Here is a 27,666-nt window from a genome sequence, read left to right as displayed (position 1 = left end):
GGTATTTTGATAAAGGTATTTATAATTAATCAAAATGTGACATTGGTAGATGTGAATACATTTACAAGACATTGTATATTAAAAATAAATGCATGCTTAATTTATTCCAATGATCCATAAAAACAGAAACATCAAGATCTGTTGGTTTAAATGTGATGCAACGTTTTTGTTAGTCTAATAATAAATATGTTATCTAAGTATAATGTTCCGCTTCTAAAGTTAAAAAACTTGTACTGTATGCAAGTGTGTTTTATCATGCTAGATGAGAGAACATTACTACTACTACAGCAAAGGATGGCAATAGATAAGAGAGCATTTATTTGTAAAACATGCTAATGTATAAAATGCAGTCATATAGTAAAAGGAAAACAACTTCCTTGCGCACCAGAGATAACCAGTCTTGATGTGCACCATTAGCTCTTCTGAATACATCATTTATAATGTCTGGGTGTAAATACAAAACAGCTGAGTGTTAGATGTGTGTGCATTTATTATATGCTCCAACACAGTGTTGATAAACATTTTCATCTACAGTACAAAAGAAAAAAAACATACCCATTCATTTCAATTTCTATCCTTAAAGTAGAATCTTCAGTCATTAGATCAGTGCAAGTTCAACATCGCTCACCAAAACACCAAAACACAAGCAAAATGATTCGTAATATACTTAGTTGTTTTTTTTGCAATAAAGGATGAATGACTGCATGAATAGCTAAGAATTTACAAATTAGAATAGAACTGAAATCATACAGTACATACAGTAGGTTTTCAATGAAACCTTATGGGTTTATTACTCAGTTACTAAGTTCAGGGATTTTGATCTATTAATTAAATAGGATAAAAAGTACCTACACAATCAAAAAGAAAACTAAATGAAAAATAATTTTACATGTCTAACTGGATTACCTTGCTTGCAGGATTATTTGCTCACATTGTTATACCAGTACTTTACTATTTATACTATTTTTCTTCCATTAGATAGTGTTTTCATTTGTTCATCTTACTGATCCTGGTACTGCCAGTTCTGTTCTGTCTTTATATTTGACCACAGAAGGTGCTGTATAAATCTGGCTTCTATTTTATACATACGTGTTTGCATTATAAAGCAAATTTGCTTTCTATTTTCAGACAGACTCTCAGTTGGAATAGTGGTTTTAAATTCAGCTGGGTTCATTACTGATCACACGTTCTGTAAGGCTTTGAGAAGAAATCAAGGGACACTGGAGAAAAAAGATTACACAGCAGGGGACAATGGTACATGAAAAATATAAAGTTTCTCTTGAGTTCCCTTGTTCTTCCTGCAAGTGAGCAATCGAGGTCACAAAAGTCTTATGCCTTTCCTTCTGGTGCAATAATTGATCCTCAGTTTCAATAGCCGAAATGATAAATGTATATGAATACTGTGCTGTATAATATAAACTCCAGCTCAAAGTGATATCAAAGAAAAACTCTAGGTTTATCTTCAACCACTTTGTCCTCCTCCTTTTCTAATTTCTCCATATTTCTCTGTCCCTATTGCCCTCTTCCTGACACCCTACACCCCTACACCCCCTTTTTTCTCCATCCCTCCCTATATTATTCCTCCTAAAAGTTCCTTGTATCCCCTTCCCAACTTAAAAATCAAATGAAACCAGAGCAAAAAGAATCTTTAATACTGATAAAAATACAAGGAAGATGTACACATACAGTACAGTAATTCAGTAAGAAGGCTAACTGAAATATAACAGTTAAATCATAATGATAATATTTAAATAAAAATGCCATATTATTGTAAAGAGGCTAATTGTATGACATTATTAGAAAAGTGAAGAAGGGACAATAGTTCCTTCAATATATGAACAGTTCCACCAAGAGTAAACCTGAGTTTTGAGGCCTTGAGGACATTATATCTCTGACCCATTGAGCATGGGAGGACAGAGCAGTCAAATTCTGGTTTAATATAAGTTATCAGGCCAGCAATAAAGCACAAGCCAGGATTGTAGCTGAGATTTAATCATTTGGAAATTGGCAGGAGTAGTTACAAAGTTGCAGTCATTGCTGTGACATGATGATAGATTGGAACTAGAACCCAGACAGCAGAGACAGAATCAGAACATACTGTACAGTACATGTATAAAACAATGAGTTGGTGCCTGGGTACACCTGTCACATTTAATGCTAATCTTTCATATTCAAAGTACATGTTGCTTTTAGTAGTCTTAAAACAAACTAAATAACCCCAAATAATCCCAAATATGTTAAGATAAAAATTGTAATCACAAATATTTACTGATTAATTATGTTATTATAGTAATTGTTCATTTTCCCAGCAGCAAATGCTATTATTGAGTACATCGGTGGTGCTGTATGATCCTTAAATATATTAAGAGACTCTTTAGTTTGAGACATCATTGGCTTCCTTTCATATTGTACACAAAGTACAGAAAACAAAAATAAAATACTTTTTAGTTTTTGCATCCATAATGTAGCATAGACATTTTTAACCCTCATCTCAGAGAACCCCAATGCACAGTATTTTTTTAGCAGGTAACCATTAACCATTAACCATTAAATTATCAATGTCTAAAGACTTGGAACAATTTAATAATGACCAATTGCAGGTGATTTGTCAAACTGAGCAATTTAGAAATCATTTTGTACATAAATTGTCAGTCATCAATAACCAGAGTCCCCTTTATTAAGCGCATTACTTGCTTAATTGAGCATTAACTTACAAATGTTCACAATCTTTGAAACAGGTGAAATAGAGTAATGTATAATTTGCTGGATTGGGATTCTCCAGGACCAAGGTTAGTTCTACTATAATGGTCAAAGGCACCCAATAGATAAGGAAGTAAGCAAACATATAAATAATGAAGTAAGCCCTTTAATTATATTATTAGTAGTAAGAGTGGAAGTGGAAAGTAGTAAGACGGAGTAAGATACTTACTCCATATCTTAAACTGTGTCTAAAAATACCCTATCATGTCTATAATTAATTTTAGCACTGTAAAGTAAATCTTTAATCTGTTTTTTGAGAATCCTGGGCTAAGTTAAAAGGACTATTTATGTGATCTAAAAGAAATAGCAGTGTGAGGCCGAGGCAGTGTGCATCTTGCAGGTTAATTGGCTTTCTGTATGGACAAAGGAGAGCACATCTGTGAATGAATGAGTTTTTGCCATGTGTTTCAGATGTTCCGTGCCATGGCATTTGCTCCATTGTGCGTTAGAATTGTCTTTAGAAGATAAGATGAAAGAGTTTTGGTACAAAGACCACAATAATCCTTCACAAAATTGGAGAAAGAAAACACAGATACTCCAAATAACATCCATGTCCCTGAAGCATGACCACCTCCAGAAGTTCACATGACTTAATGGATGATGGAACTGTTGAGGACTGTAGCTCAATGTATTCTGAGGTTTTCAGAAACATTTTGTCTAATTGCGTAGAAGAAACTCCTTTCATACGTAATACAGGTATTTAATTCTTCACCATGTACAGTAGCATGCAAAAATGAATGACAACATTCAAGCAATTGACAGACACAAACTGCTGCAGATGTCAAATTATTATCTCGCTAAAAGACTATTAATAGTCTTAGAATCGTAATGAATCACAGCCTGCATTAAAAAGAGAAAAGTAATTTATGTATAGTTGCCAAGTTGCAGTATACTTTCTAAAGGTCTGGAAATCTTTGATGTAGTATTGATTTAAGATGTATGAGTTTCAAATGACAATGTCAAGACTTGCAGTGATGTACAGTATGGTAAAATGGAAAGCCAAGCAAACATGGAGGGTATTGTTTTCAGAAGACAGAAATACTGATCTCTGCTGATTCTTTATTTAAATTATCCAACATAATATAATATGATATTAACTATAATTTGAGTTGTAACAAAATCAGCCTCTAAAAAACTTTGAATAAGGGCTTCACAGAGAGACATAATTTGATATACACTATCAAAAATATTCACCCCCTAATTTTATATTGTTACAATATAGAATCAGTAGACCTTGTCTTCAGGCTTGTTATGAGTCTTGTAGTGAGTCTTCTTATATGTCTTGTCTTGAGTTTTGTCTTACACCGTATATCAAATATTGTCTTGAGTCCTGGCTTGACTCTTTTATGAGCCCTCTTATGAGTCTTGAGACTTGTTAGAGGTTAAGGTTAGGGCTAGGGCTAGATATTAGGATTAGTGTTGGTGTTGGGTTAGGGTTAAGGTTAGGACTGGAGAAAAGAAAGCTCTTTCTCCTAAAGTTTCCTCAAAATGTTACCTTTTGGGGCAGGTTTGTCCTCCCCATCACTGATTGTGGCCCTCATTGTTTATTTTCATTTCTTCAGACCTTCTGGAAAGGCAGTGTTAAGTCTTTTAATCCAATCCCGTTCCTTTTCCTATCTACCTCTGTCCAGTTGGGGTTTCTCTCTAGTCCTGTAGACTCCAGTGCTTCCAGCCCATGGTGTAGGAAGTCTGCCACTAGGTGTGTGTTCCCTACAGTATGTTTTATTTGTGTTGTTTCAGTTCAGTCCCTCTGTAACTCCATATCAATATTTTTTCAGAGGCTGATTTTGTTACAACTCATATCGTAGATGATGCCAAGGCATGTTATGTTGGACTAATTCCAATAAAGAGCCACCACAGATATTGTAAACTGGTCCTGCATATCTAGGTTATGCTGTGGCCTCTTCACCTCCAAACCGTATTTTTGAAGGGATTAATTGTTTTTGTAGACTAAGCCCTGTCCAAAAAGCCCTGTCATCCCCCTAACACTGTTAACTGGACTATAGATGCAAATTCAATGAAGGATGGGGGGTTCTCACTTTCTACAGAAGCCAGGAAAACCCCCAAATACTCCTGTCAAGCTCTCAGAAGTAATCTTGCAATTTAAGGCAGCAGGCAGGCTGAGCAGCTAGCACCAGCAATCAAGCGGCTATTAAAACAGGTGCTCGTTGACATTCGGGGGGGGGGGGGGCACCTCCCGCCATTCCTGCTGTCCCAAGGGACAAAAAGAGTGCACAGCATGCAGCATATTAAACCAAAACCCCAGATAATTTATTTATCTAATTACCTCCACAGTTCTGTTGCATGCCCTTTTTGATTAATGCATGTGCTTTTTTTCCAGGTGTACCAGCACAGAAAGAAGCCTGCTGTCAACAGAATCTGTGTGGGTGTCCCTGCTGCTGAGGTGAGCAAAGTGGGGGTCAGCTTACAGCTCTCAACCCTAGCTGCAACTGCCAAGCTTTCATTACTTCCCAACAACAAAGGGAAGACCCAGGAGAGTGTGACCCCCCACAAATTAGCATACCCACATTATATTAGAGAAGAAAAAGACAATTTAGCTGAAATGAGTGCAGTATAAAAGCCACATATGCATTAGGATAAAAATACCGAACAGAATGTTGTTGTTTTCAACAAGTAGATCTGATTTATGCATCTCTGTAGAAGACATCAATATTGGGAATGCATTTCTTTCTTTTTACACTGGCTTTAATATTTGTGTCAGAGGAATAATGTGATTCATTACAGTGATTGCTTTCTGTTTAATAAATTGTTTATTCACTGCCTTATCACAAATATTTAAATTTTAATTGTTATTCCAAATATTTGAAGTTGCCACTTGCTGGAAGGAGGCCACTGTAAAAGAACAAATTAATGAAAACAAATGAAGAATTACCTGCCTTGTATAGCATTGTTTGCTTTTTACATAAAGATGGAATGGAAGTTGTAGATTTTGTAGATTTTTACATCCATCCATTTTAAAAAAACCACTGAGTTGGAGATACAGCTTGGGCGGAAAGCCAGCCCATTACAGGCACACATTGCACGATGTAGAGCTACCAATTAACCTAGGAAACATGTCTTTGGACTGTGGGAGGAAACTGCAGCACCTAGGACCAGTCAGCAATAGACCGTAACTGAACATCGTTCAAAATGGAAATAAGAGCATTAAATAATAATGCTCATGCCAACGATCTTATTCTCGTTAGTACAGCCATCATATGTCTTTTGTGTAGTAATAAAATTGTAATAGGAGCTGTAGGAGTATATCCATTTTCATAATTTAAAGTAGATACATGTACTGTTTTTTAAAGAAAAAATTCCAGAAGAAAGGAAGATATTTATGTGGACTCCCATTTTTGCCCACCCCTGAATTCACTATGCTGTAGCACCAAACATCGCTCTGCATGTTGGTTTAATTTGTGCTGTATTTCTACTTAGAAGTGTATTAAGAAGGAAACTAACAAAATTAGTCCTGAAATGCAGGCCCAGCGGTAAACTGCACACTTTGAATAACTACGTTAGTTCAGTACATAAAACACTTTCAAGAGTGGGTGAAATCTCTACTGTAAACTAGACACGGCCCCTTTTCTCTCCTGGAGTTTGTTTTTTTAATTAATACACACTCCTCTGCAATCCCACTTATTTCACAGGTAATATCCCTCAGGGACACGGCGAACTACACCTCCAGAATTAAAGTCAATGCTATAGGGGATGCTATTGGAATACGCTCATGGATTTCATTAAAAGGTGGTCCAAATGTGATTTCATTACTACTTCAAAGTCTCAGCGTGGGCCTTCCATCATACTGTCTGTGTAATACAAGCTGGTCAAAAAACTGCGAGAACTGAAATAACTGTATGTTTGCTTTTTATCTGAGAAACTAAAAGAATACCAGCATACCTAGTTAATTACAAACAATTGGTAGCTAAATGATACTTTAGCTAGAAAACCCTCAAGTGGCACAAACTCTGCATGCACTTGACTCTGCCCATTGCTTGTTCATAGAGCTCTCTGGAATAGCTGATATGCAGACAAATCTTTGCATACTGTGTTTATAATAGTGGATATCGACTCGAATTCTTGTCTCCTGGATTTGAAATTTTAAATTCATGAACATCTGCCAACACATGGAAAAAAAAGGTTGGATCAAAAGGGTGTCCATGTTGTCAAGCAGTCAGTGCTGTTCTTTAATTAGTGAACTTCTGTTTTTGAACAGTACATTGAATTGTCAACATGCATTTTTTAGCTCCCACTATTATCAGGAGAATTCACTTTCTAGTTGTAGTCACTTCCTATATATTATCCACTAGTTTAATTGGCATCACTACCATGTGGAACAACCTTGTTTTTACAACTCATTGATTCTTTCGAACATATATTATGTCACCTTTAATAAAGACGTTAAAATAACAATCTAGTTTTCATAGGAACATTTTGAGTTCTTGTTTTCTTCACTCAGTTACAGGAAGAATGAAAATGAATTAAAAATGAAAATGCAGAGGAATCTGTACATCTTTATATACCTCATTCACAAAATGTTCTTAAAGCATGAGATGCAGCTTATGCATAGGCTTATATTTGCATAGTGTGCACTTAATTTCATAAGGCTTTTATGATTGAAGCCCATAAAAACAAACCTAAGCCTAAGAGTGTTATTATAATTTAATTCATATTATAATTCGAAAATGCTATGACTCAGTAGAATCAATAATAAGAAGTAAACTTGACTTATTATTCTGCCATAGTTGTTATTCTAATTAAAATAACCTTACAGTAAATCTAAGATTAGATAAGATTGCAAAGGTTTAGGTACCAGAATTCTTGGTGCAATTTTCATAGAACAAAAGGATTTTAACATTGCAATCACTTTCATTTTTTAATTGGAGATACATAGCTTTTTTATACAGTATTTGTATTCTGTCCAGTATTTCTGAGTTTTGAAACAAATTGTCATGAAGTGTTGGTTGGATTTGAATGACCTGGGCAACTCACCTTTCTGTCTGAAATCTCTAGACCATCTATTTTGATATTTTTAAATTAATCATTAATTTGAGAATGTCAATGGCAAGAAATGTTACTTGCTACTGTACCTAAATTACTGTACATACTGAGCTTCAAAAGAACCTTGTCACAAACAACTTACAAAGTTGTTATTATGAAAATATATTTTTTGGAGAAAGTGCAGTGAAACGTTATTTTTCTGACGCAATACAGGTAAATTCTTTACGGGTCTGTGAAAGTCACAATATAGTATAGTGACTGACCACTAATGCAAAACAATACAAACTAGATTTTCAATTCATGCTTTGCGCCAGTTTGAAGATTCTACCATGTGTGACCCTGTCCCATTCCTCTGAAAAAGCATTTCTCACTGGTCTCTGAGCCCTAGATGCTACAAATCATCCCATCTCATCCCATGCATGTTCAGTGAAGCTCAAGTACAATGAGTAAGGCATCCATAGTGTGACTTTCACATTCTCATCTCACAAGAAAGATTCGATGAATGTAGCGCCATATTGTCGTCAATCACTAGGTGATTGATTGTGCCATCAATAGCTACAAGTGCAGATCTGTAGTGATTAGACACTACTGTCAAGATCACCACATTTGGACCTTCGTATTAATCCAGTTAAGATGCCGTGACAATCTTCCAAATTGGAGTTTAGCATTCACATACCATTAATGTTTTACCAGGTTAGAAATTGTTGGCTGTGACTACCTCAATACCTTTGATAAGCTGTGCTCTTTGGTTACTGTCTGTGTTCTTCTTTCTTGGTTTTCACCGAGGTTAATAACCGCTTCATCTGTGTCCAATCAACTTTCTTCCTAAAAAAATGATTTAGTGGTTATGCCACAGTTAAAGTCAAGCAAGTGTATCACATTCATACTGTAAATGTTTAATTAATATAATTGACACCAAACACATATAATCAATATCCTTATATCGACACACATCTACTTGATGATTCTTCTGATGCTCTGTATAAATAAAGGTAGTACTAATAGATTTCAGAAAGATGTGTAAGCAAGATTGTTATGACTAAGAGTTAAGTTTGCTTGGAGGCATCAACATTTTGACTGTTATTTTCAACAGTGTTTTGGCCTACTGGGAGTAAACGGAGCAGGAAAAACAACAACCTTCAAGATGTTGACAGGGGACATTTCAGTCTCCAGTGGGGAGGCGTTTCTAAATGGATACAGGTGAAGAACACCGGCTGTCTCTACACAAGCCCACTCATCATAATTAACAGCCTGAGATTTATCTTCATCATTGAGAGTGCTCTGCACAAACACATACTGTAGGCTCCCACACTAACATTTCACTTACTGTATATGGAAGGCTGTGCAACTGTCTTTCTTCTGTTGTTTTTGTTGTTCCTTTGGGTTGAGACATTAATAACTCACATTGTGAATGTATTTTTACCAGATGTAAGTTATTTTTAACATGATGGAAATGTCATTCCATTTAGTTATATTGCCAAGAACTGAACTGTATAATTGACTACATAAAAAGAACAATTTTCAGTTATAAGCTTATTGCTTGTCCTTCATAAGCCTCTTCATTGTGATTTAGGTTTACATTTTGGTTTATAACCAAATCCCCCAAAAAAAGGTTTTGCATTATTTATTTTTGCTGTCATTCTTTTAAGAGTGCATAAATTACCTTTCTGTTAAGTTTAAACAAAATATGCATTGCATGAAAGCTATACATTTTAAGCAATTTAATTTTTAAAGTGTTTAAAATTCACAACAATTGTTTCTAACTCTAAAGGGAGAATTGTCAGCAATAAAAAAAAACACCTTTAGCTCATCATTCATATTGTCTGCACGTTCAAATAGGACTAGTGGATGAAAACGAACAATGAATAGCAAAGGTATTTTTTCTTTCAAGCTGAGATTGTCTTTTCATGTGTTTGCTTAGTGGGAGGCACTGCAGAGGTTATGATTAATTGCTGTGCTTGAAGTTCTTTGCGATGGATCAGCATTTGAAGGTTTTTGTTTAGTGGCTAGTGGTTACAACAGAGTTTTATAATGTGAGGTTTTGTAATTTTCTATGGCTTCTAGGCAATACTCATAGTTTATCAAAGAATTTTCTAGATGTTTAACTTTCAAAAAAGACTTTAGCTTATGTTTATTGCAAAGGAAACAGCCTTGAGAAAACATTAAATTAAACCTTTTGAACCATAGTATGGTCTGACTTGCTGTATTGTCTCAGAGTTACTTTCCATTGCTATTCTTTTGAGCAAGGTAAAACACAGATGGAAGCTCTCTCTTTGACTACCTGGTAATCCCTGTATATATAATAGCAACAAGTAGAGGTTAATAGCTTGCTTTAAAGTTAAAATACAATATTTCAATGCTTTTTCCACAGCTAAAAGTTTTGTGTTTTTACTTCTTTCTTTGTGCTTTTCAGCGTGGAATTAACCTCTGCTTGATCCTTTATAGCTCACACACTGAGTTCTCTGCTCTAACCTCTTTATACTGTATATAAAATGAAGGATGTTATTTATGAACCTCCCCACTCTCACCTCTTTATATACTGTACAGAACATACAGTGTCTTGCAAAAGCCATGACACTTCAAAGCAGCAATTAATACTTCTTATATACAGTACAGTACACAGCCTACTCCACAATTTCAAATAATTAACATGAAAGATGATTACATAAGTATTCATATCCTTTTCAGTTGCAAACCTAAATTAATTCAGGCGCAAGCAATTATCTTAATTAGCCACACTATTAGATGTGTAGTTTCTGTCTGGGTGCAGTAATAGGAGTTTACATGTTTTCAGAATAAATATACCTATCTCTTTAAGATCAGGTAGGGAATTTTAAGCAAAGATATGACCATGAAGACCGAGGAGCCTCCAAAACAACACAGGGATCTAAAAGCATTTCAAAGATCCTTAATATTTCTTGGAGCATAGTGAAATTGATCATGAATAAATGGATGCTGTCCCTCCAAGCTGAGCTGCAGGACAAGGAGGAAATCGGTTAGGGATACCATTGTGAGGCAGTGGTGACTTCAATGGCTGAAAAATTAGAAAATGCCCAGTGAAGTCAATTAGGTCGATAACCTGTTCACTCCAAAAAAGGGTTTGTTTGGATACAAAACAACATCTCAAATCTACATGGGATTTGAAACAAAGCACTTACAGTAAGTGATACTGCAAACATCTGGCAAAACATTTTGCAGTCAAGTCATTATTTGGACCTTTTTGGTCTAAATATTAAGCTATACATCAGTCACACAGTTAGTCAACACCATCCCTACCATCATCTACTGTGAAGCATTATGTGATTCTTCTTCACATCATCAGCTAATTGGAAGTTCTTCAAGACTGATATAAACATAAATGGAACAGAGTACTGAAAAATCTTGCAGGAAAATCGACTTCAGACCTGAAACTGGGATAACAATTCACCTTTCAATAAACCAATTATGTAAACCACAAGGCCAAAGCTAAACTGCAGTGGCTTAAGAATAAGCAGGGGTATCCTATTGAGAATCCATGAAAAAATACAGTATGCTGTCCATAAGAAATTGTCCCTAAGCAATTTGAAAGAGAGTGGGTAGAGACTTACCCAAAAAGACTTGCAGCTGTAATTTAATTCAAAGAATATTCCACCACATATTGAGCTGATAGGTCTAAATACTTAGCCATCAACATATTTTATTTTTTCTGTTTTACTTGTGTTGAAATTGTCTGTAACATATCCTTTGAAGTCTTCAGTTCAAGAATAATATTCAGGTTTTGAATAAAATAGTAAGTTTATAAAATGTAAGAGCAATCTCACAAAAATTGACACTGTAAGAAGAATGCTTGTAAAGGCACTGTATATTACAGGTCTTGAATGAATTATTTTTGAAGTGTCATTGATAGAGTAGTATTAATTTGCAGTGAATAATACATTTATCAAATTTAGTCCATTATGTGATGAATACTGTAAAATAAGCTAATGATGGATTTGCAGGTATATACTGTACTTAAAATCTAAAGCTGAGGTTTTGCAGATTGCTACAGTATGGATGGTGGCATAGATGTAGAATTATAGAGATTTGTACCTACTGTACTTACTGTACTTCCAAGGACATCACAGAATGAACGCATGTGCATATGAAGTACAAATTAAGTTTACATTGCATTTTGTGGCATCCTCTGCCTGACACAAACCTGATTCTCAAAAGGCTCCTCCCCCGTCCCAAAACTCCCATGTTCATAGTCATGGGACAACAATCACTTGTAAGAACAGTATTATTGTCTTGTACGGAACACAACATGCAGTACAGCAATTACACACATCCCTTAAAGTCTCCCTAGAATGTAACATGTGTTTGTCTTCTCAAAGCATATTAAAACAGATGAGAGAAGTTCATCAGAATATGGGATACTGTCCCCAGTTTGATGCTATAGATGATCTTCTGAGTGGACGTGAGCACTTGGAATTTTATGCACGCCTCCGTGGTGTTCCAGAGAAGGAAGTCAAGATGGTAAGATGAGTTTTCATACTATTTAGGAAAAGATGCTGAACCTTCTCTCCCTTTATTACTAACGTTCAAATTCCTACCTGTAAGGGATCATTGCTCAATTATTAATGAATGGTTAAGAAGCCACATTGAGCAGCTGCTTATGTATCTGTACAAAAATGTGGAGATGTTTAATGATGTAAGAATGATCTGGGATAAAATTTACAGTATATTGGTTATTTATTTTCATTCCAACTTGAATACAAATATGTGTTTTAAGTCTGTACACATTTTCTTTTTAGTTTACCTAGTTTCTAGTTTAGCTAGAAATGTTAAGTTGCAAGCAATTATAGTTGCATGGTGCCAATTCCAGCATAGAAGGTAATTGTAAGTGATGAACAAACGGGATATTTTCGTTTTGTAAGTGCTTCTGCTTCTGATAGATCTTTTGAGTATTTGTCTGGTCCCTGTACCTACCATACTAGAGCAGCAGGTATTTATTTAGAACTATAACGTGTCAGACCCAAAAGAGATGGGTTTAACATTATGCTTTTCTACGTTTTAAGCTAAGGGGATTTGACATCAAGAAGAATGAGTGAGAACACTGCATACACTAGTGATGGGTTTTGGGATTTGTAATCACTGACTGTTCAGTGAAGGAATGCATTCCCTCCACATCATAATGTTTTACTAATTCATTGCAGGTGTCAAATGTGCCACATTTGCGTTGATTGATTAGCACATGTGGGATCCAACAAGCACACATTTTCTTGTTTTGTAGCTGTTCATTGATGATCTTCTCAATAGAGTGCATTCTGAGCCTGTCAACTTCCTTGATAGTTACATTTTCACAGCTGCACAGACATTTGAAGCACTGTCAGGGCTGTCTTGTCCCTCTTTACACCTGTTCCCTGACTTATGCACTTGACAGAACCATCCATTCCAAAGTTATTTTTTTTACATCCTTCTCATCCTCTTTGAGGAATTCAGTCCCTGCTCTCCTCTGAAACACACCTTTCATGATAAATATCATTTTGACAGGGAAACCAGTGTCCTCCAAATGAACAAGATGGCAATTACTTACTGCATTTCGCATCATCTGGTAATAGCCATGCTGCCAGACGGTATTTGACATGAACTGTCTGGATATTTTCTTTTCATATTATAAACATGCATATAGTTTACAGATGTCCCTTATAAATGACAAAGTAATTTGTAACTTACACTTCCAATGCAACAGCTATCCTCATTCCCCCTTCTGGAAAGGTAATAATAACAATGGTAAATAATTACCATATAAGCAAAACCCAAAAAGTATACACAGCTCATACTGTAAAATACTGTATATCAACAATGGAATTACTGTAAGACATTAGGAAAACTTTGTTTTCTCTCTGTTTCATAACTTGGCTCTGTATACAGTACAAGCATGAAAAGCAAAATCTGAACCAGCAGAAATGTTCTGTAATGGAAAAATTGTAAAGATGACCAAAAGTACATAAAGTGTGCTACAGTTTTTAAATTTAATTAAACCTCATAATAATAAGGTATTAATGAGATCATTGGGCATTTAATAAGCCTGTTTATATTCCCTGCTGCACCCTGGAGCCCTATGCCCTCTTATTTTATCTCCCTTTGGGAAGACTGTGATCAAGAGCAAAGGCTTCCTTGTCTCTTTTGCACAAATCCTGTGATTTAACAGCAGCTATTTCATCTTTCTCAGCTTTTAAAAGAAGACCTTTTTAATCCATGGTTTGTAGTCAGATGTCACAGTCCTATAAAACATATGAAGTTTGGAAATCGAAATTTCACACAAGATCTTTCATAATAAATACTGTATGTGCATCAAATTTAAAATATGTCATTCGATAATCAGAAAACACATACAGTATGTTGTGATGTCACAGAATAACAAAGTGAACTAAATCAGGGAGCTGTGTGTCAGTATAAGCTGTGGGTTTACCTCTGCAGGTGGCTGAGTGGGGAATCAAGAAGCTGGGGCTCGTCAAATATTCCAACAAGTCAGCAGGTACCTACAGTGGAGGCAACAAGCGCAAGCTCTCCACTGCCATGGCCCTAATTGGGTGCCCTCCAGTAATCTTTTTGGTAAGACTGGATCCAGTTACTTAAAAACAAACTGATGTATGGCACATTTCAACATATCTGGCTATTATTCATTTTCTAAGAGCATAAAAACGTTTGCAAATGGGATGAGGCCACTCTGCCCATCCATCTCATTTGGTTGCCCATACCTAGTAGCTATGTGATCCAAGGACCTTGACCAGACTCCTCCATAGCTTCTACCCACAAGTGGTGTGGTTGGCGAACACACTTGGCCATGCCCCTCGGACCACACCTACACCATCTACCTCACTGTAATTTAATTTATTGCACGTCTGCAGTCATGGTTTACGTGTCTGCATTGCTTACATTTGAAATGCTTACTTGTTTACTTGTATATTGCCTACTGTTTGTTTGTACAGTATATTGTCTTAATGCACTGTATGCACTTTGTGTTTTCTTTTTTTCTTTTATTTGTAGTGGTATGAAGTATATTGTTATTATCCATGTCTTACTTTCTGAGGTTAATGTGGGAATGAATAGAACTGAAATAAAGTTTAAATTAAATTTATACTCAGAATGTATACTAATTGTACTGTATCTGCTACATACTGTACTAACAGTACTTGTGCCAGAACATCATTAGCAAGTCAGAAGCTATACAAGAATATAAGGATGAGGAAAAATAATTGACAATACTGAAGCAGAGGGCTTGTTTTTGGAGTTGAGGGCTTGTTTTCTCAAACATAAAGTAAGGTTATGTTGAAGTTTTCACTTAGATGCATGAACACTACTTGAACACTACTGTTGAGCTCTGCAAGGATTTAAATGCGGTGTGTGTTTCAGGATGAACCAACAACCGGAATGGACCCCAAAGCTCGTCGCTTCCTGTGGGATTGTATTCTGAGTGTGATCAAAGAGGGACGATCTGTCATCTTGACTTCACATAGGTCAGTCTTCACTTACTGTATATAGCAAACCAGCAATACATGAAAAAAGGGGAAAAAACATTTAATATTTCATTATTCTTTAGAAAACAATGAGTTCAACAAGGAAAGGCTCTGTGATGTACAGCAACAGCAGTATATTTTAGAAATGTAATGATTTGAAAAGAGGTAACAAAGTTACCAAAGTTTAGGTAATAAAGGATAAATAAGGAAGTTTGTTTAAAATCTAAATATTTTTTTCTGTTGTTTGGTTCAGTTTCAGGGTTTGTTTTGAAATAGAAATTAGTAAAAGATATAAACACAGAACAAACATTATTTGTGCCCTAATAAATTGATCCACAAATCTTATCTAGGTCTTCTTAAGAGCATGGCTCTGCAGTTTCTGTTAGAATCTCTCTTCATAAAACTGTGCTTCTTTTTTCACATTAAAAACATCTCCTCTCCATTCATTTGTGACACCATGTTACAATTTTATTCTGCTAAACTTGTACTGTATCAATATATTTGAGCATTTAAATACATTAGATGCTGTTTATCACCTCACAATAATCCTTAAAGACATTCAACAAAACCTTTCTGTTTATATCATTCTGATCACTTTTACTTTACCTCTTCTCAAAGTAGTAGGATATTGGTGTTGCACTACCTTCTAGAGACTTGCAGCTTAACATATATATATATAACTATCTCGATAATTAAGGAAATTAATATTACTTATCTCTCTCTCTCTCTCTCTGTTTCTCAAATTTGGATGACGAAACAGTGCAGATTTCTAATTCCACTTTTCATTTCTGAATTCTTCTTAGCAGCCATGGACACCTGCTTTATATAACAACTGATAAAACGTATCCATCCAGTTATCTCATGGATTGAAATTGAAACTATTTTCAAGGGCAAATGAAATATAAGTGTAAAATATTTATCACCTCTGGCAGAAATTATGCAATTCCTTTTTCATATTTTACTTAAGATTCCTATTAATATTTGTTGTTAATAATTAATATTTCCAACCAATCTAACTTACTTAAATCTTATAATTGAATTATGGAATACAAGACTTGCTAACACTGACTGTGAGCCTGTGTTGTATAAGATTATAAGAAGTACTGAGATCACTTCATGTCTATATTCTCCAACACAGCACTGCTGCATTTTTGTAATAATTGCAGTATGTAGGCAGTCAAAAAATCCTATTATGACTTATTCTATGTTTTCAGCTTTACATTTTTGTTTTGTTATACGGTATCTCTACTTACTATAATTCAAACCTGGAATCACTCCTTCCTTGTGATTCACTATTATGTGGAATGTCCCAATATTGGCAATACTGCAATGTTTTCCATTTTTTGCTACTCAAAAGAGATCAAGTATTCACTTGATATCTTTACCAAATGTATTGACTCATGAATATTTTTAAATCCGAGGTAATATAAAATGGATGAAGGTTCTACTGCTCTGGCTCTTAAATTTCATTATAAATTAGAACATGAGACAGATGGTGCTAAATTAGTTTTTTATATCCCTCAAGCCTGAAGTGATATTGTGTGCTTCCTTTAGGCGAGATGTTATTTCTATCCATTATTTGAGTCTTCTTTAGCTGTTCCACAAATATTTTGTGCAGTGTGTTTCACTTTTCTTACTCTTCTCATCTCCCATGTGTGTTGGCTTGTGTTGTAATCTTTCTTAGTGTGATGAAGAAATCTCATATTTTTAGCTTTAGTGTTCACTGATTTCCTGTCACACAGGTGAGTTGATTCAATTTCACACCATATCCCTCACTTGTGAAGCTTCTTTCTGCTGAGCTGCCGTGACAGTAATTAGGGTGGAATACAGCGTTAGCATGGCACTGCTTGACCTAAATATCTTGAGGCACTGGCACCTGTAATACAGCATCTGACTTAATACAATCAGCACTCAGTCAGAATGTCAATGCAAGGGGGGGAATAATAAAAAACCCATTGAGTGGCTTCTTGCTTTTATTTTTATGGATTGTAATCAGTTCACTGTTTTTGTTTTACTTCTTTTGCAGCATGGAGGAATGTGAAGCATTATGCACAAGAATGGCAATCATGGTGAATGGCCAATTTAAGTGCCTTGGAAGTATTCAGCACCTGAAGAGCAGGTCAGTCTTTCATTTTACAAAAGTTACCACAGACTGGTTCCCTTTATTTCTGACTTATTTACCCTTACTCCACAAGCCATTTTCAGGTATTTACAGCTTCAGGCCTGGGATGTCAAAATTAGCCTCAGCACAAGGTGCTGATCCATGATTAATTTCAGGACCCCAAAATTTATTTTGAAATGAGTCCAGACTGTACAAGAAAGTGATAAGTGCATGGAGATAGCAAGTTTTAGTTTGCTAAAATGTTTGCCCAAGCGTTTTTTAATTTAGATACGATGAAGATTGTTACATACTTATGCCATTTATTTATTCATGATATTACTCATACAGTATATTTTGGGTATTTTGTAATTGTGTTTTATGTACAGTATGAGTGCACACATTTTTAATTGGAGTCTTTGACAGTTTAATTTAGTTTACCTGTTTACATGTAAAATTTACATGTAAAACTGAAATAAGCTTTGCGAAGCATATGCTAAATGCGTATGCTTTTATCAGATGGAAATTTTCATTATAAGCACTAAATTGGTCACTGCAATATACTAAATTCAGAGTATTTATTTAAATGTCTTGGGTTCCCCTACAATAAGACTTGTAATACCATAATATATAATGGTATATAATGTAATACCATAATATAGTAAATAAGATTTAACATCAATAAAACTTCTGAGCTGGAATATTTGTGGAAAAGCTTCTGAACATCATTCTAAACATCATTTAACATATATCACGATGCAATAATAATGGTATATAATTATAATTATACATAATATACTGTATATATTACAATATATCATAAGTAATATGATGACTGTAAGTTTTGGCAAAATTACACTCTTGTGCTTGTAATAATTATATATTGCAAAGATACAGTACTTTTCATCCTGAGGTATCCCATAGTGCTTTACATCTAGGATGGGAGCCATTTCGCCCATCTTGGTGACGAACATCAACCAGTCTTCACCAGCAACCCCACGACACTGCAGTCTAAAAATTAAAACAGGAGGTGTTTTTTTACACAAAGGTTAATAGGTTTGGAAGAAGCTTTCCAGTCCTTTTGCCAAATGTGATAGCCTGGTTTCTTTCTAGAAGTGGTTGGGTAGGATGAATTGGCTGCTAGCAATCAAACAAACTTAATGGGCTAATGGCATCTTTTCATTTGTGACATGTCTTGTCTCTGATTAATGTCTTTTGTACCTTTTCCATACTGCAAAATATTTGTTCGTCCTTTTTTTGTCTTCTCTTTGTGTGACTTTCTAGTGAGAAATGCAGTTATATCTCCTTTCTAGAGTTGTGTCACCTCTGCTGTTCCTACTTGTGATTTCTTCCTGTGATCTCACACCCTCAAAACAATGGTGAAACTAGAGCTTTTAAACACTGCTAATAAAAAAAAAACTACTTGAAAACTTGAGTAGACACATGACTGATTTTTAAGCTAGTTCAACCTCCTCGTATGTTGGTATGGTGAGTGTGTAATTAGAGAAATTTATATTAATCAATACAAGATTTATTTAGTCAAACTCTGGTTCACAAGTACTGTACCTGCGTGGGCAAGAGAAAGGTCTCACTTTATTCTCACCCAATCTGTTGGTATCAGTTTGAGGATTTTCACATGGCAGGTACATTGTTTGCCCCTGCTCTCTGATAAATGTCAGGTTAAAATGTCCTCTGGTGAGTTATTTCAATGCAAGAAGGGTTGTTAAAACTGACAAGTATCTCTTTAGTTTGATTTAAAGGATGCACTTAGAACCATACAGGTGGAACTATAGGAGTTTGGGGTGTGAGGAAAAGAAAACGTTTTTTCTGATTTTTTTGTGACATGCAATCAATGTTAATGATTCCAACAGAAGGCATGTAAACAGGTGTCATATTGCTTTGATACGAGCTCAGTTATGTGCGCGTACTGTATGAAAAGTAATTGCAATTAGATGTACAGTACAATGCAACATTTTCAGAAGTACCTTTATAAATATGAATGTTATAAACAAATTAATTCGTATTATAAATAGGAATTTTAAATGATTAATTCAAACTGTTAAATACACAGGGCAGAACGGTAGTGCAGTGGTTAGCATTGCTGCCTCTCAGTGCTCGGACACTGGGATGAATAATGGGTCTGGGGTTCCCTGGGTGGAGTTTGTATGTCCACTCCATGTTTGGCATGGGTTTTCGCTAGACGTTCTTGTTTCCTCCCACAGTCCATAAACATACTGGTAGATTAATTGACTTATTAATTGGCCCTGGTGTGTGCGGGTGTGTTTGTGTCTCTTTGCCATGGATCGGCGTCCCATCCAGTGTGTATCCTACCTTGTGCCCAGTGCTTCCCAGTATAGGTCTCCTTAATAAATGATTTGTACATGATTGAAATATTTAATTTCTATGAGGTTAATTGTAATGTATAGAATTTACACAGAGGACTAAAATGCCAAGCTACTGTGCAATTACAGATCAAAATCATTGCAGTCTCAGTACTTTTGACTTTACAATTCCATGTTTTAAATCTGCTGGCCAGTAGTCTATGAACACTAGCATTTGAATTCTATGATCATTCTGTAGCACATGGAAATGTTTCTAAAAACCTAGAAATCATTATAATTAACCTATTATTGCTTTCACTACCCCATTCACTCTGAGTAAATTGTAATCAGGTTCGAGTAGGTATCTGCATCAGCATGCATAGGCTGCAAAGGAACAGGTGAAGGTTTATTCCATGAAAGGAAAAGAAAAGACATATTGTCGTTCTTTACACATTTACTACTTCTCTAGAAATAGTTCATTTTTCAACATTTTTAAAATAAGTCCTATGTGACGCAATACTTACAAGCTCCTGCATTTGGTATTAAACACCAAGTAATATAGTGCAGTACCTGGCACTTGTGCAGTAGCTGACAGTAACTATAAACGTTTAAATATCTTCAACTGATTAAAAAACAACAAGCTAGATGCATTCATTTAAAAGCCTTAAGGACATTTCAATTTGAAAATATTCACAATTCAATTGCATTACATTTGAGAAAATAAGATAAAGGAAATAGAGACCTTTATTAGGAGGTTGTGTGTTTTAAATGATTCAGCAATCCCAAATGCTGTCTGCTCTATATTAGGGGGTTGCAAACTTTATGAGGTGCCAGAGTTCCACACTGCTGCTGTATTAGAGAAATTGCCAATCTCGACAAGTCATTATTTTCTTTGTGTTTTTTTTTCCATTGCAATAACTGTCAGTGGAATAAATTTCATAACTAGAAGAACTGTCAAACAAATAGATTGCCTCTCAAGCAGTTTTTTAGATTTATTACTATTATCTATTACAACTACATAGTAAGCCCAGCACCGCAAAACTAAAGTTTTGGAGTTGAGGAATAATCGATTATAAAAGCTTGAATACCAAGCTTTAAATCAAATTGAACAAAGTCTTCTTTTGAATAATTAAAGAGAAAACCTTAGGAGGCTTGTTGAAATGTTTAGCTTTAAATGGAGTGTTTTAGTTTAATGGCATGGAATTGAAGTAACTTCTGTGCCAGTTCCAGACAGTGCAAATAAAGGGTTACTGAACGTTCTGAGTCGCTATCTTTTATCTTGTACTGTGTTAAATAAAAGGTTTTGATATGTATGAAAAGTTATTCCCTGTAGGAAGAAAAATATAGTTCTTCAAAACATCTACAGACAGGTGGCAGGCACACCTTGCAAAAATACTTGTGTGTTATATGTGCAGTTTTATTTTGGATTAGCTGGTGGGCTAAGGTTTTAGGGGAAGAGGAATAAAGTCTGAGACTTTATCCACATTGGACTACCATCCACTTTTTCTCATTCTCTAGACCATAAAAAGATATTTCAAATATCTTATGTCTTCATTGAGAAGAAAGAAAGTCATGGAGAGAGGAATGCATTCCTCCTGTAGAGACTGCTAAAATGAGTAGATGAAAAACTGAATGAGAGAGTAAAGTAGTGTCTCATTGCACCCTATATACTGTATGTGAAGGACTGAGTGTACTCTAAGATACAGTATATAAAAAAGGAAAACTCAGGGAGTAAGTAAGTCTCGTTCAGAACCTGAAAGGTGTGCGGGCTGTTGTCATTAAAGATGTCACCAAGTGTAAGAGCATTACTTTTTTGGACAGGATGGGCAGGTAAAGAACTAAGAAGATGACACTAAGTAGGAGTTATTGAAAATTGGTGAAAGCATGTGAAAGTACTGGGAGCTGTCACGGTTTATTTTGAATAATTGAATTCATTTGAAAAGAGGCAGGCCTGCCTTTGGGAGCAGAAAATAAAATATTCTGTTTAATTTTCTTTATTAAAGCTTCCCATATTGGACACCATGAAGCTGATGTCTCAGATTCCGGCTATGTCTTAAACTCCCTCAAGTGAAAAGTCTAACAGTATGATTTATAATTAGGTACAGCCAGGTGATGAAAACCGTTGTCAGATAGATCTTTGGTTGTTTACCAGGGATGTTAATTAAAATATGGGTCCAACAGAAGTTAGGTAAAACTATAGAAAAGACAAAGGAAATAAAAAAACAAGACCAGGGGAGGCAGATATTTAATCTAAAGGAACAAGTAATACAATAGGTTTATTCCATGATGAAAATGAAAAGCCTTCTTAGAAGGCTCCAAGGCCGAAACGTTGTGTTTTCTTTCTTCTCTTTTTAGAATGGAATAAACCTATTACTTGTTCCTTTGCAGCCTACACATGCTGACGCAGCTACCCACCTGAGATATTTAATCTAGACATCTTACATGGAGGTAGCACAACCATATGCAGTACTTCAGATATAAAATGGGAAATGTTTGACTAGGCTGCTAATGAAAAATACTTTTATTGTTTTTATTGCAATACATTATTTGTATCTTGTAGATATTGTAGTAAATCAATAAGTAACAGAATTGTATGTTATATTGGTAAAAGTGCAGTATATTTAAATCAAGGAATGATACAGTATGTTAAAATTAAACAATGAAGAATATGCAGAATAGTTTTTATAATATTGGTTATCATATCATAACACAATATTGCTGCTCTGGAATCTGTCCTACACTTACAGGTTAAAAGAAAAAAAAACATTTTAGTATTTAACAATGAAGGCTATGAGTTGACTAGATCAAGTATTTAAAATCCTACAACTCATTTAACAAAATCAACATACTGTAACTTCATGAAATGGCTGGATGAGATCTTTGGATCACCTAACTACTAGCAACCAAATGAGCTGCATGTGCTGAAAGCTGTATTCTCATTTGTAAACTGTGTAACCTTTCTTACAGTATGTAATGACGTTCTTTCTAAGACTTTCTGGACACCAAAACAAGATCGACCCCCCATTAGTTTTGACCAATGTATTTCATATCAAGTGTGTCAAGGTTATCAAATACTTTTTCTACCAGTTATTTTACCAGTTTCCACAGCAATTGGCATTGCTTCTCGGCACCCACTGAATCATCTCACAATCCTTGTTTTTTTTTTTCACAAGGCTAGACAGAGCAATCTGACTGCTGTTGGCCCCATCAAGCCAAGATGGTGATTAACTTGCTGTTATTGCCCACTCCTGCTGGTGTCCATTCAGGTATCAGCACACCAACTCCCTCTGTCTCGTTCCCACTATCACAAGCTTCTCCCACCACCCTAGGCAGAGACTCTCTGAAGTGTTCTTGATTTCTTCTTGTCCCCAAGGACCATCACTCTAGCTGTTGTTCTGCGGATATGACCCAGAATTTGTCCGTCTCCATTTAGTCATTGAAATCATACCAGACAGGCTGGCGTTTTACTTTCAATACATCAAGGCTGATTCCACCATTATCCCCATGGGTCTCTTTATTCTTATTACTCTCTTCATTTTTCTCACTCTGTAATTCCATCCATTCACCTACAACTACAGTATATGCAAATTTGTTACCCAGAGTGGCTACAATTCCATATCCTGCACCACATCGACGTCAGTCTAACCAAAGCCGCAGGTAAACAGCACCAGTAGGAAAAGGATACTTCTTCCAGGTCAGTGGAGTATCTTTCACAGCCCATCATGGAATCCCAGTCTCTACTAATGCCTAGATGTTTCCTCCAAAGTCCATTTTGCATATATACTGTATATAGATCTCTGATTTCTTTAAAAAATGTAAACAATAATACTAAATGATTATTGTACTATAATTTTATTCATTGGATAAATGCATTATTCAGTCGCCAAATTATCTTTAATTTTGCTGACACTGAGAATGCTTTCTAAGTTAGCATTAGTATTTCCTTTCAGTTTCCAGAATTAATGTTTCATGAGTTATATGTCTGTTAATTAAATTTAATTTAATTAAAGCTGTCTTCTTTTTTGCTACTAAATTAAAGTATAATCTGCACGATGTTGGGAGGAATATGATATGCTGTTTACAAAGCATTGTGCATTCCTGTGACTGAATTATTAAACTTTTTAAACAAATATTTCTATATTTACAAAAAACAAGGTTTTAGTAATGCAGATTGGGTCAGTATCATTCTGAAATATAACAGTCATCTTATCATGATGCCTGAAATTGCTCTTCAATGCTAACCAAATTATTACAACGACTGACTTTTGGTTCCATCAACTTAAAGAGAATGGCTTGCAGAGGATAGGTTCACCCCTGGTTGATTCTAACACTTTATTTTCCTATAGAGTTTATACATTTTAAGTAAATAATTCCCAAGAATATATTTCACATTTGCCTCGCAGTGTTTTAACTGCAAGAGACAGCTTTCATACCCCTTTTTTGTTCATTCATCCACCCATATTGTTTATTTATTTCCTTTATAATTATAATATTTCATTTGCTTGTTTATACTGCCATCTCTAGGATTTTCAGTATGTATTTTTTTGAAGGGCTATTGTATATACAGTATTTGAGCTTCACAAATCCCATTGTGTAACAAGACAAGTTAAACCGTATATACTTGTAATTTATCTAAGAAAGTCTTTTTAATGGGGCATAACAGCATGCTGTTTAATGGGGCAGCATTTAAGGGATGTTTGATCATTAAGTTCATGACTGGATTATTTTAAGGGCACATTTGTCCACATAGCATCCATCATTCAGTTCCTTAATTAATACCATACGAAACTGGAATCAATTGATGTGAATTGGAATGCTTTGAGATGAAAAGGAATGTTAAGGACTGTAAGGCCTGTAGCTGAAAATAATCTATCACTATAAGTAATGTATTTTGTTCTCAAAATATACAAATATTTTGTGTATACTGTATCATATCCACATATTTGGAGATAGTGCAGACTAAAGCTTATGCAGGCATAGGTTTTTGATTATTTGGGGGTATAAAACAAAAACTGTAAGCACCTCAATTCTGTTTATTAATGAAACGACATTTTACTTCAAACTGTTATACTGTTCTTTAAAAAATAAATTGATTATCCACTTAAATCTAAATCCATGCCAAAAGGTAACTTTAGTATATGATTAGGTGTTATTAATAAAAAATAATTATTCAATAACAAGAGTATGGGTTTGTGTCAAAGATATACTAACCTGTTTTGCACTGTATCTCAACAGGGATATAAATCCTGAAGTTCACAGAAAATGAAATTGTATTTTCTGAACTAAATAATAAAAGATTTGAATCAAAACTTTGGACTGGAAATAAATGCTTGTAGAAGAGCACAACATTGTAGGTTAAATATTGAATGTGGATCTGGCTGCTCAATATTCCATTGTCTTTGACTCCATGGAGGGTTTCAATAACAGCAGGCATCAGGGAGTCAAGTTTTTGATCTGTTAGTCTTCCGGTGTTATCAAATATGAGCAGGTCTGACTATGGGTTAGCTGGTGGAAATTTCACCTCAGATCCTTTTCCCCCACTCCCCTGGGGTAAATAGGTGATTTTGTTTGACCTTTGAATTTCTAGTTCAAGAAATCCAAACTGTATTTTTCCTGTGCAACACACTATCAGATGGGATCTCAAAAATTACTGCAGAGCAAAATGACATAATGTTTTTTTTGTCACTGTATTATCCTTTTTTTTGCTGTTTTCTTTTTGAATATTTAAATTCTCAGTTGAAATGTTCTAGATATTTCAAACCAAAACCTGTTGAAGTCAGCTCAGAGATCATCTGATTTTATTATTTTGTAAAGCTAATGTCCTGTATTTTGCAGAAATCACTTAACACATTTTCCAGATAATGGTACATTCTTTTAACTCTGATTGATTATCCACATTGCCTAGCAACTTAGTTTAAATGTGTGGTTCAGTGAATTTCACACAAAGCAAACTTTAATACCCTTCTGTTGCATGCTTGCTGTTACTGATTTTCACAGTGAGTAAAGATTTTGATTAAATGAGCAAAAATATTGTACAACAGCTGCAGGATCCAAGTCATGTTTAGAGGCAGAAATACACCCTTTACAAACACCAGAAACCTTTTATCAAGATATTAATTTAACAATGTAGATTTTTATTAAAAAGATAGAAAGAAAAAAGCATACTTGTAGATGAATAGGTTTCAAATTAATTATTGAAAAGCCCTTATTCCCTTGTAAAATGGACTTAAAACTGCATTTAGTAAACTGCAGTACTAAAACATTGTTTTTTGTAAAAGTTTAAAAGTTTATAAGAACTTTTTCCATACTTCCATACATATTGAAGCAGAATGACAGGAAAGAGAGAAGAGATGGGTCTTTATATTAAAAACTTTTCAAGGATAAAAACATACAACACAAAAACTGTAATAGGGAAAATGCAGCTCAAAGGCCTTGTCATTGAGGCATTTAAAAGAAGACTTTCAATGGAACCCAAAGCACTACAGTTTTCACTGCTTAGTCCAATGCAAAGACAGAAAATATTCCAAATGATGCACTATTATATTTTTAAAAAGCTGTAATGTCTTTTCTTTGTATTGGAACGACTGTCAAAGTACACAAACGTACTTCTAGGTTAAAGAGGATTCTGCAAAATGTAAAAAAAAAATGTGCTCGTGAAGATTGATGAGTGTGATTTCCAAGGTTGTCACTTGTTTGCCTTAACCGGTTTTAAAAATAATTATAAGTTAAATGATGGTTAAAATAAAGAAATCTGAAAATAACTGGTTAGTCTAACATCACAGAGACCAATAACTGTTCAGGCCAAAGCTTTGAAGCATTACTAATCTAAGAGATACTGTATGTCTTTTTTTTTTGGAGGAGTGTGCTTCACTTACATACTGTATGTGGCTTCTGAACTGTGCTAAGAAAAAACAGAATTACTATTATACTTTAGGGTTTATGTGCATTTAGTTCTTACTTCCCACATTGGACTTTTTCTTGAGGAAATATTACATTAAATAACTAATTTAGCATAAACCAAAAGGTCGTCAGACTGCTAATGACAAAATAACAAGGCAAAGTACAGTAGCTTATTTCTCTACTAGGCTAGGCACACTAGACTAACGTAACTTCGGAAAACACTTCAGAAAAAAAACTTCAGAAAATGTGGAGGGCTTGCCTGAAGTGCAAAGGCATGAAGTCTGTGTTTTATGAGACAGGTTTTAGTCAGACGGTTCTTTCAAACATAGTAGTAATTAATAGTCTGAACTTAATACTCTATATGTAGTAGGTGAAAAGAAAATCAGACGTCAATTGGATCTTAAAGCAATAGGGAAGTTTCAGTCTAGATCTCTGAATTATTATTTCAGAAGATTATTGCTTATTGCCTCCTCCTTTTAATCATGCCAAGCTGTAAGTCCAGTTTCTCAATTGGCTCCCTGGTAGCTGCATGCATCCACTGCATGTAGTATGTTCTTGCTTACCGCACTACAACCACTACTGTAGATCCCAGTTTACCTCAAGTCCTTCCTCTCTCCCTCTACCCACTGCAGCCTGTCTGCTCCTGTTCTTCCACTTTGTTTGTCCCTCCGCTCTGTTTCTCCATCTCCAGGGCCTGTTCATTCTTGTCCCTGGCACCAGAGTGGTGGAATAAACTACACATTGAATCAGAACCAGTCAGTCGCTGAGCACCTGGTAGAGTTTCCGCAAACAACATTCACTTAAACGGCACCTGCGATCTCTCTCGCACTGTCATGAACTTTTACCATTAAGCAACAATGCACTTCTGTAATTAATTATTCCTGATCTACAAGCTGTTCTTTGCTACTAGGCAAGGTTATCTCTGGGTGTTCTAGTTTCCTCCCACAGTTCAATGACACACGGGGAAAACTTTGGAAATACTGTCCCTGGTGTGAATGTACTGTACTGTATGTGTTTGTCTGTGTATGCCCCACCTGTGCCCTATCTGGGTGTATTCTGTACCCATTGTTTGCTGGGATAGGCTCCAGCTACTCTCCAATCCTGT

At 35.2% G+C, this 27,666-nt stretch overlaps 1 protein-coding gene across 1 annotated transcript in view; it reads left to right on the top strand.

Moving 5' to 3' along the window:
• LOC102683509 (phospholipid-transporting ATPase ABCA1-like) overlaps positions 1-27,666 on the top strand; it is a 310,746-nt gene that overhangs the window by 280,101 nt on the left and 2,979 nt on the right. The window contains exons 43-48 of the mRNA XM_069192079.1: positions 5,102-5,164; positions 8,855-8,961; positions 12,114-12,255; positions 14,203-14,337; positions 15,139-15,242; positions 17,269-17,361. Coding sequence (XP_069048180.1) covers positions 5,102-5,164; positions 8,855-8,961; positions 12,114-12,255; positions 14,203-14,337; positions 15,139-15,242; positions 17,269-17,361 — 644 coding nt within the window. The remainder of the gene's footprint in view (positions 1-5,101; positions 5,165-8,854; positions 8,962-12,113; positions 12,256-14,202; positions 14,338-15,138; positions 15,243-17,268; positions 17,362-27,666) is intronic.

This window comes from Lepisosteus oculatus, chromosome 1 (assembly GCF_040954835.1).
Source record: "Lepisosteus oculatus isolate fLepOcu1 chromosome 1, fLepOcu1.hap2, whole genome shotgun sequence".
Classification (NCBI taxonomy): domain Eukaryota; kingdom Metazoa; phylum Chordata; class Actinopteri; order Semionotiformes; family Lepisosteidae; genus Lepisosteus; species Lepisosteus oculatus.
This window is presented reverse-complemented; position numbering and strand designations above follow the sequence as displayed.